Source organism: Neoarius graeffei, chromosome 2, assembly GCF_027579695.1.
Source record: "Neoarius graeffei isolate fNeoGra1 chromosome 2, fNeoGra1.pri, whole genome shotgun sequence".
In the NCBI taxonomy this organism is placed as follows: Eukaryota; Metazoa; Chordata; class Actinopteri; order Siluriformes; family Ariidae; genus Neoarius; species Neoarius graeffei.
The window spans coordinates 104,561,439-104,576,685 of record NC_083570.1 but is presented as its reverse complement, the minus strand read 5'-3'; the positions used below and the strand labels follow the sequence as shown (position 1 = coordinate 104,576,685).

Here is a 15,247-nt window from a genome sequence, read left to right as displayed (position 1 = left end):
AAACTGTTCTGTGGTCAGACAAATCAAAATTTGAACTTCTTTATGGAAATCAGGGACGCCGTGTCATTCGGACTAAAGAGGAGAAGGACGACCCAAGTTGTTATCAGCGCTCAGTTCAGAAGCCTGCATCTCTGATGGTATGGGGTTGCATTAGTGCGTGTGGCATGGGCAGCTTACACATCTGGAAAGACACCATCAATGCTGAAAGGTATATCCAGGTTCTAGAGCAACATATGCTCCCATCCAAATGACGTCTCTTTCAGGGAAGACCTTGCGTTTTCCAACATGACAATGCCAAACCACATACTGCATCAATTACAGCATCATGGCTGCGTAGAAGAAGGGTCCGGGTACTGAACTGGCCAGCCTGCAGTCCAGATCTTTCACCCATAGAAAACATTTGGCGCATCATAAAACGGAAGATACGACAAAAAAGACCTAAGACAGTTGAGCAACTAGAATCCTACATTAGACAAGAATGGGTTAACATTCCTATCCCTAAACTTGAGCAACTTGTCTCCTCAGTCCCCAGACGTTTACAGACTGTTGTAAAGAGAAAAGGGGATGTCTCACAGTGGTAAACATGGCCTTGTCCCAACTTTTTTGAGATGTGTTGCTGTCATGAAATTTAAAATCACCTAATTTTTCTCTTTAAATGATACATTTTCTCAGTTTAAACATTTGATATGTCATCTATGTTCTATTCTGAATAAAATATGGAATTTTGAAACTTCCACATCATTGCATTCCGTTTTTATTTACAATTTGTACTTTGTCCCAACTTTTTTGGAATCAGGGTTGTACAGTCATGTGAAAAAGGAAGTACACCCTCTTTCAAGTCTAGGTTTTAAGGGTCAGGACATAATAATAAATCATCTGGTCCTTATCAGGTCTTAAAATTACGCAAATACAACCTCAGATGACCAATAACACATGACATATTCACGCTGTCATTATTTATTTAACACAAAGTAAGTCAAAAATGCAGTAGCAGTGTGTGAAAAATTAAGTATACCCTTACTGCTTCTATAGACATTATGAAGACAATTAGCAGCCAGGTGTTGCTGATTAAATGAATTTGATTAATTGATCATCAGCAAGTGTGGCCACCTCTTAAAAAGTAGAAGTTTTGGCAGTTTGCTGGTCTGGAGCACTCAGGTGTATGTTAACACAATTCCAAGGAGGAAAGACATCAGCAATGAGCTTAGAGAAGCAATTGTTGCTACACATCAGTCTGGGAAGGGTTATAAGACCATTTCCAAACAATTTGAAATCCATCATTCTACTGTGAAAAAGATTATTCAGAAGTGGAAAACATTCAAAACAGCTGAACTCAAAACAGAGTGGACGTCCCAGAGAATTTACTCCAAGGTCAGACCGTGCAATACACAGAGAAATTGCCAATAACGCAAGAACTACATCTAGGGCTACGTTTACATTAGACCATATCTGTCTCGTTTTCTTCGTGGATGCACTGTCTGTTTACATTAAACCGCCTGGAAATGCCGGGAAACGGGAATCCGCCAGCGTCCACGTATTCAATCCAGATCGTGTCAGCTCCGGTGCTGTGTAAACATTCAGAATACGCGGATACGCTGTGCTGAGCTCTAGCTGGCGTCTCATTGGACAACATCACTGTGACATCCACCTTCCTGATTCGCTGGCGTTGGTCATGTGACACGACTGCTGAAAAACGGCGCGGACTTCCGCCTTGTATCACCTTTCATTAAAGAGTATAAAAGTATGAAAATACTGCAAATACTGATGCAAATACTGCCAATTGTGTAGTTATGATTGTCTTTAGGCTTGCCATCCTTCCACTTGCAAGTAGTAAGTGATATGCGCTGGGATCACACACACAGCGGCTCAGTCCCGAATCGTGGCTTGTGCACTTCACTCGCGCGCTGTGTGAGCTGCGCAGGGCCGGAGTGCGCACCCTCCAGAGGGCACTCGCTGTTCAGGGCGGAGTGATTTGGAGCGCAGGATGCCTGCGGAGCCGAGCGTATCCGTGTATTGGCGTTGCTGTGTGCACGCGAATTGTGTATTGGCGTTGCTGTGTGCACACTAATCGTTTTAAAAACGTTAATCTGATGATCCGCTGATACGGTCTAATGTAAACATGGGCTAAGACTCTACAGGCCACAATTAGCATGTTAAATGTTAAAGTTCATGACAATACAATTAGAAAAAAGACTGCGCAAGTATGGCTTGTTTGGAAGGGTTGCCTGAAGAAAGCCTCTTCTTTCTAAAAAAAACATGGCAGCACGGCTTACAGTGGTGCTTGAAAGTTTGTGAACCCTTTAGAATTTTCTATATTTCTGCACAAATATGACCTAAAACATCATCAGATTTTCACACAAGTCCTAAAAGTAAATAAAGAGGACCCAGTTAAACAAATGAGACAAAATTATTATACTTGGTCATTTATTTATTGAGGAAAATGATCCAATATTACATATATGTGAGTGGCAAAAGTATGTGAACCTCTAGGATTAGCAGTTAATTTGAAGGTGAAATTAGAGTCAGGTGTTTTCAATCAGTGGGATGATGATCAGGTGTGAGTGGGCACCCTGTTTTATTTAAAGAACAGGGATCTATCAAAGTCTGATCTTCACAACACATGTTTGTGGAAGTGTATCATAACATGAACAAAGGAGATTTCTGAAGACCTCAGAAAAAGCATTGTTGATGCTCTTCAGGCTGGAAAAGGTTACAAAACCATCTATAAAGAGTTTGGACTCCACCAATCCACAGTCAGACAGATTGTGTACAAATGGAGGAAATTCAAGACCATTGTTATCCTCCCTAGAAGTGGTTGACCAACAAAGATCACTCCAAGAGCAAGGCATGTAATAGTCAGCGAGGCTGCGCGAGAGAGGCTGCGCGAGAGCGGACCGAGAGGTTGCGCGGGAATGGGCCACATAACAACAACCAATGCAATGCCCCCGAAGAGAGCTCCTACGGTCGAGGAGATTGACGACATTAAAAAATCCCTCGACTTTCTGGGTGAAGAAATCTCTGCTGTCAGGATGCAGCAGAAGACCATCCTGGACCTGGTAGAAGAGGTCAAAGCTCTGAGGCTGCAGAACACGGAGAAGGCAAAGAGGATCGCCATTCTCGAGAACCGAGTGGAGGAGCTGGAGCAGTACATCCGGATAAATGACATCATTGTGACTGGACTGCAGATTCAACCCCGGTCCTATGCTGGAGCAGTGGCGAGAGGAGACGGAGAGGAGCAGAACGAGGAGGATGCTAACTCTGTGGAGCAACAGGTGTTAGCATTCCTGCACTCCAAGGGGATTGAGGTAAAAAGCACTAACACTGAAGCATGTCACCCTCTCCCACGGAGAAGCAACACAGGCAAACCGGCTGTAATAATGAGATTTGCCAACAGAAAGCATAAGATGCAACTGTTAAAACAAGGGAGGAAACTGAAAGGCTCAGACGTTTTTTTTAAATGAGCACTTAACAAAAAAAAATGCAGACATTGCAAGAAAGGCGAGACTCCTGAGGAAACAGGAGAAAATCCAGAACACTTGGACACAAAACTGCAAGATATTCATCAAGCTGAAGGGATCTCCAGAAGAGGCCAAGATCTTGGTCACCCGAGATATTGGGGAACTGGACAAATTCTGAGGGAGCCAAATAAAGCAATTTACAATCATGACACAAGGATTGGACACTGGACACTGGACACAAGAACTGGACACTTTCCTTTAAACTGAGCACAAAACACAAGATATGGAAAATAATATTGATCCGGAAAATAATCTTTTCAGCAACATCAATATCAGCTGCCGGTATTATACTGAAAATCAATACAATGCAAAGATCAGAGACGGAAATAAGATATCAATTATTCATTTCAATACCAGAAGTCTGTATGCCAATTTCCATAAAATGAAGGAATATCTCAGTCAGTTCAATACTCCATTCAATATAATAGCCATATCAGAAACTTGGATCGACGAGATGGGAGTAGATTTTGAGCTAAACGGGTATGAATTAAATTATATCAATAGAAAGAACAAAAAAGGAGGGGGAGTGGCAATATATGTTGATAATAGTTTGGAATATAAAATTAATAATAAAATGACGGTAGCTGTTGATGATTGGATGGAGTGTATTAAATTTGAATTTGAATTTTGAATTTATTTATTTCGAACATGTATAAAAATCTATGTAACTATTTGTACATACAAAAGAAAGAAAATGAGAAAGTGACAAAAAAAGAATAAATAAAATAACATAAAGAGCTAAGACATTACAATACACCGCACATTGTTCAAAAAAGGAGTGGGAAGAAGTACACTTTTTTTTAATTTCCCACCCCTTTTTAACTACCCCGAAATCCAAACTACATCAATACACCCATAAAAATATATACCATATATAAACTTCATGAATATCTATATAAATATATAATTACAAAAATAAATATATACTACATAATATATATACACACATACATACATACATACATACATACATACATACATACATATATACACACACATACATATATAGATACATATACACATATATACATACATATACATACACTTCATAAATATCCATATAAATATTTAATTACAAAATTAAATATATACTACATTCCGTATATACACTTCATAAATATCTATATAAATATATAATTACAAAAATATATATATACTATATACCATATATACACTTCATAATATCTATATAAATATATAATTACAAAAATAAATATCTACTACATACCTATCCCTGTAAATATGAAGATATCTGTCCCCATAAATAAATATATACCATATATACCATATACTAATTTAGTTCTAATATAACAATCAACCCTATACTATTTATCCCTCATCATCCTCTGTTAACATACTTCCTCTTCAACATACGTGTTTAAAAATATTTTTGTACCTTTTTTTTAAACAGATTTATATTTGCACTTTGTTTTATTTCTGTCTCCAGTCTGTTCCATAAAGTTACCCCACAGCTCGATACGCACATGCTTTTCATATTTGTTCTAACCTTTTGGTTTTTTAAAATTTAGGTCTCCCCTTAGATTATATCCCCCCTCTCTCTCACTAAACATTCCTTGTATATTTTTCGGCAATAGATTATTTCTTGCCTTGTACATTATTTGTGCTGTTCTGAATTTGACCAGATCCATACATTTCAACATGTGTGATTTTATGAATAGTGAGTTTGTGTGATCTCTGTATCCTGTTTTGTTTATTGTCCTTATTGCTCTTTTCTGTATTGTACATATCGGCTGCAGAGTGGTTATGTAGGTGTTTCCCCAGACTTCGACACAATAAGTCAGATATGGCAAAAATAATGAATAATATAGAGTATGCAAAGATTTGCAATCAAGAATATCTTTTGTTTTCCACAGAATTGCTGAGCACTTTGCCAGTTTTGCTCGTACATATTCTACATGAGGTTTCCAGCAGACTTTATGATCCAAAATCACACCAAGAAATTTAATTTCCTGTACCATTTCTATCTTAGTATTGTCTATTATCAATTCTACATTACAATCTATTTTGTGTCTCCCAAACAACATGATCTTTGTTTTGCTTAGATTTAATGATAATTTATTTTTGTCAAAGCATAGTTTTAGTTTATTTATTTCAGTTGTGATTATCTCTAAAGTCTGCTGCAAATTCTCACCGGAACAAAAAATATTGGTGTCATCTGCAAACAAAACAAATTTCAGTACTTGCGAAATTGTACATATGTCATTGATATATATTATGAATAATTTCGGACCGTGGGCGGCACGGTGGTGTAGTGGTTAGCGCTGTCGCCTCACAGCAAGAAGGTCCGGGTTCGAGCCCCGTGGCCGGCGAGGACCTTTCTGTGCGGAGTTTGCATGTTCTCCCCGTGTCCGCGTGGGTTTCCTCCGGGTGCTCCGGTTTCCCCCACAGTCCAAAGACATGCAGGTTAGGTTAACTGGTGACTCTAAATTGACCATAGGTGTGAATGTGAGTGTGAATGGTTGTCTGTGTCTATGTGTCAGCCCTGTGATGACCTGGCGACTTGTCCAGGGTGTACCCCGCCTTTCGCCCGTAGTCAGCTGGGATAGGCTCCAGCTTGCCTGCGACCCTGTAGAAGGATAAAGCGGCTAGAGATAATGAATGAATGAATGAATGAATGAATGAATGAATGAATTTCGGGCCTAATATTGACCCCTGTGGTACCCCGCATGTAATGTTCATGAAATCAGATTTATGGTCACCTATCTGCACAAACTGTTGCCTGTTTCTTAGATAGCTCGACAGCCAGCTCCACCCAACTCCCCTAACACCACACTTTTCTAGTTTACTTAATAATATACTATGATCAATAGTATCGAATGCTTTTTTTAGGTCCACAAATACTCCAATTGCTATTTTTTTACTGTCTATACATTTTGTGATTTCCTCTATTAGTTCCATTAGTGCCATCGATGTTGATCTGTCAGTTCTGAATCCATATTGACTTTCTGTAAGGAGGTTGTGTTTTTCAATGAATTTGTCCAGTCTATCTGAAAAAAAGTTTTTCGAGTATTTTGGAGAATTGGGGGAGTAAAGAAACAGGCCTCTAGTTTGTGAAATGGTGTCTATCTCCGGTTTTAAACAATGGTATCACTTTTGCAATTTTCATTTTGTCTGGAAATGTACCTGATTGAAAAGATAAATTGCAGATGTGGGTGAGTGGTTTCACAATTCCCTCAATAACTGTCTTTACTGTTAACATGTCTATATCATTTCAGTCTGCAGAGGTTTTGTTTTTACATTTTCTTACAATTTGGATAATTTCTTCCTCATCAGTTGCAGTTAGAAATATTACAGTAGAAATATGTTGTGAAAAAATGAAAAATATAATGGTGAGCTGTATATACAGATCTCCTGGATCAAGCATAGAAGTTTTTATAGATTGGATGGAAAGTATGTTTATAAAATCAACACAGAAGGTCATATACATCTGTGGTGATTTTAACATCGACCTCTTTAATCATAAGAAACACAAAATTACAGAAGAGTTCATTAATTCAATGTTCAGTATGGGACTGTATCCAACTATTACTAGACCAAGCAGGATCACTTCTCACAGCACCACTTTAATAGATAATATATTTACTAATATCCTGGAAAATAATACAGAGAGTGGACTACTATTAACAGACATCAGTGACCACCTACCTATTTTTAATGTATATTACTGTAATTATAGCAAGAAAAAGGATATTAAAAATTATAAATATATAAAAGAGTAAAAACTGAAGAAACCATGATTGCACTAAAAAATGACTTAATGATACAGGACTGGAATGTAGTTTATAAAGAAAAAGATGTTGATAAAGCATATGAGGAATTTTTAATAATACTCAATGAACTATATAATAAAAATTGTCCTATAAAGAAATACAGTAATATACATAAATATACAAATAGTCCGTGGGTCACCAAGGGGCTACAAAATGCCTGCAAAAAGAAAAATATATTATACAGACAATTCTTAAAGCATCGAACTATAGAGGCAGAGGAAAAATATAAAAAATATAAAAATAAATTAACTAATATTATGAGGATATGTAAGAAAGACTATTATAATAAATTAGTGGAGAAAAATAAAAACAATATTAAAGGTATATGGACTGTACTAAATGGTATTGTGAGAAATGGATCCAAAATTACAAATTACCCGGAGTACTACACTGAAAATGATAAGACCATAAATAATATGGAGGATGTGGTGAATGGTTTTAATCAATTCTTTGTAAATGTGGGACCAGATTTAGCGGCAAAAATAAAGGAACCTGAGACAACACAATGTGGGGAAATAGAAGATATGGGGGATAGAAATCCAAGTACAATTTTTCTAACTGCAACTGATGAGGAAGAAGTTATCCAAATTGTAAGAAAATGTAAAAACAAAACATCTGCAGACTGGAATGATATACATATGTTAACAGTAAAGACAGTTATTGAGGGAATTGTGAAACCACTCACCCACATCTGCAATTTATCTTTTCAATCAGGTACATTTCCAGACAAAATGAAAATTGCAAAAGTGATACCATTGTTTAAAACCGGAGATAGACACCATTTCACAAACTAGAGGCCTGTTTCTTTACTCCCCCAATTCTCCAAAATACTCGAAAAACTTTTTTTCAGATAGACTGGACAAATTCATTGAAAAACACAACCTCCTTACGGACAGTCAATATGGATTCAGAACGGACAGATCAACATTGATGGCACTAATGGAACTAATAGAGGAAATCACAAAATGTATAGACAATAAAAAAAAATAGCAATTGGAGTATTTGTGGACCTAAAAAAAGCATTCAATACTATTGATCATAGTATATTATGAAGTAAACTAGAAAAGTGTGGTGTTAGGGGAGTTGGGTGGAGCTGGCTGTCGAGCTATCTAAGAAACAGGCAACAGTTTGTGCAGATAGGTGACCATAAATCTGATTTCATGAACATTACACGCGGGGTACCACAGGGGTCAATATTAGGTCCGAAATTATTCATAATATATATCAATGACATATGTACAATTTCGCCAGTACTGAAATTTGTTTTGTTTGCAGATGACACCAATATTTTTTGTTCCGGTGAGAATTTGCAGCAGACTTCGGAGACAATCACAACTGAAATAAATAAACTAAAACTATGGTTTGACAAAAATAAATTATCATTAAATCTAAGCAAAACAAAGATCATGTTGTTTGGGAGACACAAAATAGATTGTAATGTAGAATTGATAATAGACAATACTAAGATAGAAATGGTACAGGAAATTAAATTTCTTGGTGTGATTTTGGATCATAAAGTCTGCTGGAAACCTCATGTAGGATATGTACGAGCAAAACTGGCAAAGTGCTCGGCAATTCTGTGGAAAACAAAAGATATTCTTGATTGCAAATCTTTGCATACTCTATATTATTCATTATTTTTGCCATATCTGACTTACTGCGTCGAAATCTGGGGAAACACCTACAAAACCACTCTGCAGCCAATATGTACAATACAGAAAAGAGCAATAAGGACAATAAACAAAACAGGATACAGAGATCACACAAACTCACTATTCATAAAATCACACATGTTGAAATTTATGGATCTGGTCAAATTCAGAACAGCACAAATAATGTACAAAGCAAGAAATAATCTATTGCCGAAAAATATACAAGGAATGTTTAGTGAGAGAGAGGGGGGATATAATCTAAGGGGAGACCTAAATTTTAAAAAACCAAAGGTTCGAACAAATATGAAAAGCATGTGCGTATCGAGCTGTGGGGTGACTTTATGGAACAGACTGGAGACAGAAATAAAACAAAGTGCAAATATAAATCTGTTTAAAAAAAGGTACAAAAAATATTTTTAAACAAGTATATAGAAGAGGAAGTATGTCAACGGAGGATGATGAGGGATAAATAGAATAGGGTTGATTGTTATATTAGAACTAAATTAGTATATGGTATATATGGTATATATTTATTTATGGGGACAGATATCTTCATATTTACAGGGATAGGTATGTAGTAGATATTTATTTTTGTAATTATATATTTATATAGATATTTATGAAGTATATATATGGAATGTAGTATATATATATTTAATTTTGTAATTAAATATTTGTATAGATTTTTATGAAGTGTATATGTGTGTATATATATATATATATATATATATATATATATATATATATATATATATATGGTATGTAGTATATATTTATTTTCGTAATTATATATTTATATAGATATTCATGAAGTGTATATATGGTATATATTTTTATAGGTGTATTAATATAGTTTGGATTCCGGGTAGTTAAAAAGGGGTGGGAAATTAAAAAAAGTATTGTACTTCTTCCCACTCCTTTTTCGAACAATGTGCGGTGTATTGTAATGTCTTAGCTCTTTATGTTATTTTATTTATTCTTTTTTTTGTCACTTTCTCGTTTTCTTTCTTTTGTATGTACAAATAGTTACATACATTTTTATACATGTTCAAAATAAATAAATTCATTCATTCAAAGAACCCCAGGGTAACTTCTAAGCAACTGAAGGCCTCTCTCACATTGGCTAATGTTAATGTTCATGAGTCCACCATCAGGAGAACACTAAACAACAATGGTGTGCATGGCAGGGTTGCAAGGAGAAAGCCACTGCTCTCCAAAAAGGACATTGCTGCTCGTCTGCAGTTTGCTAACGCTCATGTGGACAAGCCAGAAGGCTATTGGAAAAATGTTTAGTGGATGGATGAGACCAAAATAGAACTTTTTGGTTTAAATGAGAAGTGTTATTTTTGGAGAAAGGAAAAGACTGCATTCCAGCATAAGAACCTTATCCCATCCGTGAAACATGGTGGTGGTAATATCATGGTTTGGGTCTGTTTTGCTGCATCTGGGCCAGGACAGCTTGCCATCATTGATGGAACAATGAATTCTGAATTATACCAGCAAATTCTAAAGGAAAATGTCAGGACATCTGTCCATGAACTGAATCTCAAGAGAAGGTGGGTCATGCAGCAAGACAATGACCCTAAGCACACAAGTAATTCTACCAAAGAATGGTTAAAGAAGAATTAAGTTAATGTTTTGGAATGGACAAGTCAAAGTCCTGACCTTAATCCAATCAAAATGCTGTGGAAGGACCTGAAGCGAGCAGTTCATGTGAGGAAACCCACCAGCATCCCAGAGTTGAAGCTGTTCTGTACAGAGGAATGGGCTAAAATTCCTCCAAGCCGGTGTGCAGGATTGATCAACAGTTACTGGAAAGGTTTAGTTGCAGTTATTGCTGCACAACAGGGTCACACCAGATACTGAAAGCAAAGGTTCACATACTTTTGCCACTCACAGATATATAATATTGGATCATTTTCCTCAATAAATAAATGACCAAGTATAATATTTTTGTCTCATTTGTTTAACTGGGTTTTCTTTATCCACTTTTATCTACATGTGTGAAAATCTGATGATGTTTTAGGTCATATTTATGCAGAAATATAGCAAATTCTAAAGGGTTAACAAACTCCTCTGTATACCAAAGCATTCTAGAGGCAAATGTGAGGCCATCTGTCCAACAGCTAAAGCTTGGCCGCAATTGGGTCATGCAACAGGACAATGATCCCAAGCACACCAGCAAATCTACAGCAGAATGGATGAAAAAGAAAAGAATCAAGGTGTTGGAATGGCCAAGTCAAAGTCCAGACCTCAAACCAATTAAAATGCTGTGGCGGGACCTTAAGAGATCTGTGCATAAACAAATGTCCTCAAAAAATGAATGACCTGAAGCAATGTTGTGAAGAAGAGTGGGCCAAAATTCCTCCACAACGATGTGCGAGACTGATAAAATCACACAGAAAATGTTTGCTTCAAGTTATTGCTGCAAAAGGTGGTTCTACAAGCTACTGAATCATGGGGTGTACTTACTTTTTCACATATGGATTCTGCATTTTCACTTAGTTTTTGTTCAATAAATAATGACACGGTGGAATCTGTTGTGTGTTGCTTTACACCTGAGGTTAGAGTTGCATAATTTTAGGACCTGGTAAGCATCAGATAATTTTTTTTTTGTTGTCTTGATTGGTAAAAGCATGTAACTGGAAGAGGGTATACTTTCTTTTTCATATGACTGTATGTCTGTGCTGCTGTGGGTTTTTTTTGTTGTTGTTGTTGTTTTGTAGTTGGGGACAAAAGTACGTCTTTAAATGCGTAAGAATATTTATGGTTGTACTCACCAGTTTTAAGGCAATGCTTATCAAAGTCAGTGCAGCAGCTATAGTACGTCTTACACAGATTATCACACCTGCACCCAGGAGGCTCCGCCTCTACCAGCTCAAAGCACCGCCCTTTACAAGATCCAGCTGTGCTTTCCCATTTAGATACTGACACACACACACACACACACACACACACACACACAGATGTGAGGAAAGGATGAAGGATTTCCATTGCCTTCGTCTCACAAATATGATGGAAGGAAACATGTAGTTTTGCAAGTCTCACTTTTAGGTTGAGAGTGTATCTCCTCCTTTTCTCCTGTTGACTGTACAGCCTGGAATACATAGCCCACACACACATGGGGGCCAAGCACTAGCAGGAATACACAAACAACCTGCAGAAAGAAGCAGGCATTAAAACACATACACACAAACACGGTGAGATTTGCAGTTAAAATATCCATGCTAATGCAGGAATTTAAGGCATCTTTACTCTTGTCTTATTTACACATCTTTAGTAATACATGATTCTGTAATGGAGCTTCAGGAAATCAGTTCACCTCGCAGTGTAGGGTCCTATGCTCAAAACCCAATAACATAATTTCAGCGAGAACACCACACCACAAAGCAGAGCCCTCCCCCCATGTTTACTTACTGACAGTGAGAAAGCTAACACGTCTCCACCAAAGCATTTTCCATGCAGAAACTTTTCAAACTGCTAATGCAACATTGCAGAGTTACAGAGTAGCTGAGTATGCTGTATGCACGTATATCCTGTCAACACTAGACAGTAAAAGGCCAGCCTTCATTCCCACAAGGAAATCAGTTATCTGGAGCTTGAAAGTTTGTGAACCCTTTAGAATTTTCTAGGTTTCTGTATAAATATGACTTAAAATACCAACAGATTTTTAAAGCAGTGCAAAACATAGGAAAAACAGAGACCACAATTAAACAAATCCATCCATTACCTGTAGCCGCTTATCCTGTGCAGAGTCACAGGCAAGCTAGAGCCTATCCCAGCTGACTATGGGCGAGAGGCAGGGTACTGTACAACCTGGACAAGTCGCCAAATCATCGCAGGGCTCACACATAGAGACAAACAACCATTCAGGCACACATTCACATCTATGGTCAATTTACAGCCACCAATTAACCTAACCTGCATATCTCTGGACTAGGGGTCGACCGATAATCGGCCTGGCCGATATATTGGGCCGATATTCTGCATTTTTAGGGTTATCGGTATCGGCCATAATTTCCACCGATATGCTGATAACATGCCTTTTTGCAGCCATTTCGTTCCTAACGCGACTGTCACTGCATGTCCTTTCCTGCACTCGCCTCTCTGAGTTCAAGAACACGGTCCCGCCCACCACAACATCTGATTTGTTTGGCACAAGGGATACAGCCAATCAACACGCGTAGCTAACCGCTGTGAACTGTTTCAAGGTGCCCGTACGGGCACTCGGGCAGAAGCAGATCCCACTTCAAGGTAAGGACACGCTGCTTTTGCCGCAATAAGTCACAAACACACAAGTTGCAAAAGCACAACATCATTATATGTTTACATTCTTCATCTACTACTTGTTAAAATTGTCCATTTGCATCTGTGTAGCCAGGCAAACTTAGCTTACGGAAGGAAGCACTTGAATTAGCCTACAACCAACTAGTCTTGCTGAAACAGCATAACGTAGGCTGCAGTCATTTTTAAATCCCCGTCTGGAAACGTTGTGAATGTGTCAGTAGTTCTACTCGAACAGTAGAATGACAGCCATACAGAGAGGTGGTCAAGGGAAGACAAAATAAAACGTAGTGTTTGTGCTCTGTAGGCTAGCGCAAGCCTACTGGCTATTTGTTATGGTGATGAGTAAATTTCATGATGTGACTCGTGCTCAAAAAGCATATTGCACTTGTATATGTTAGGCATAGTTCGAATTACGGGGGGTACTGGGGGGTACTATACCCCCCAATGAAGACCCAGTACCCCCCAAAGAGACAAAAATATAAGTTTTGGGGGGGGGTCCGATATTTTTTCTGATATTGTGAAAAGGAATATATAATTCAAACCAACTCCCATTCGGCATTCTTATTGTAGGAACATTTTAATGTAAATCGATTTCAGACAGACACCCCTATTGTGGACCGTACCATTTTTAGTCACCGCAGCGCTAGAACGCGCTAGAGCAGGGGGTTTCAAAGTGTGGGAGAGTCAGCCCCCCCACAGAGAGCAAATAAACAACAGCGCCCCCCCCACACACAATTTTTGTTGTTGCTATACTTAATATTCCATTCGTATTTTTTAAAAAATGGGTGTTGTACACATTTTTATTTTTTCTTTTACACATTTTAAACATCTGTGCTTTTTGAAAACATCATTTTTACACATTTAAAACATATGAGCTTTATTAAAACATCTTTTTTACACATTTTAAACATCTGTGCTTTTTGAAAACATCTTTTTTTACACATTTAAAACATATGAGCTTTATTCAAACATCTTTTTTACACATTTTAAACATCTGTGCTTTTTGAAAACCTCTTTTTTTTTTACACATTTTAAACATCTGTGCTTTTTTAAACATCTTGTTTTACACGTTTTAAACATCTCATAGCATCATTAGCTCGCACCTCTTGGCAGACAACACACTGTGGCAGTGGAGCATCTTCAGATCCAGTCCATGAAAATCCAAACTTTAAATAATCGTGGTCATACTTCCTTCTTTGTTTGCTTGGCCCAGACTCTGTCTCCTCACTCACTGTAGCTTTAGGTGCCAAAAATCGATCCATTTTGTCTCTGGCAAAGGCTAGCTGAAGTTCGCTAAATGTCCACAATAGTAACTTATTCTGGTTTATTTTTCCTCACGTTGCGCCCCCCCTGAAGAACTCTGGCGCCCCCTAGGGGAGACGCGCCCCACACTTTGAAAAGCCCTGCGCTAGAAGCAATAGCTTCTAGTCCACACCGTATTCAGTTGATTCATCAGATACAGTCCATGGGTTTGCAGCAATTTATACAGTCTATGGTTTGCAGCAGAAGACGTGCATTGGTAATCTTAGTTGCTAACCAACTTTTAGCCTGTTGAAAATGTGTTATTTTACAGCTTTCATTTATTAAAGTGATTTGTTCTTTCAGCTCATGTCACATCTTTATACCTTGAATTACTTACCCACTGAGGCCAGTAGGCTACAGTGGACAGACGTTAACGTTAGTTAACAACGTTAGTTAGCAAGATAAGCTAAGTCTCTATTTAAATCAAGCTTATTACAGTGTGGTATAGAAACGATTCTCATTTCAAAGAAGATCTCCATATGTTTCCATTCTCATTTTATCATGAATAAATTGTGCCCTTCTGAAATTCATTTGGCACATAGGCCCATCCTGTGTGTGTGATTAGGCACAAGAAGTTCTGATGTAGGCCTAGCTAAGCCTATGTAAAATTACAATCAGAACCTCTGGGGACTTGGGGCAACATAAAAAGAGCCAGGTAGTAGGCTAGCCTAGGCAAAATAGCCTAGTACATGGATGT

General features: G+C 37.6%; 1 protein-coding gene across 1 annotated transcript in view; it reads right to left on the bottom strand.

Moving 5' to 3' along the window:
• enpp2l (ectonucleotide pyrophosphatase/phosphodiesterase 2-like) overlaps nt 1–15,247 on the bottom strand; it is a 136,019-nt gene that overhangs the window by 95,041 nt on the left and 25,731 nt on the right. Inside the window, exons 2-3 of the mRNA XM_060915315.1 lie at nt 12,010–12,118; nt 11,742–11,888 (exon numbers count right to left, since the gene is read on the bottom strand). Coding sequence (XP_060771298.1) covers nt 11,742–11,888; nt 12,010–12,118 — 256 coding nt within the window. The remainder of the gene's footprint in view (nt 1–11,741; nt 11,889–12,009; nt 12,119–15,247) is intronic.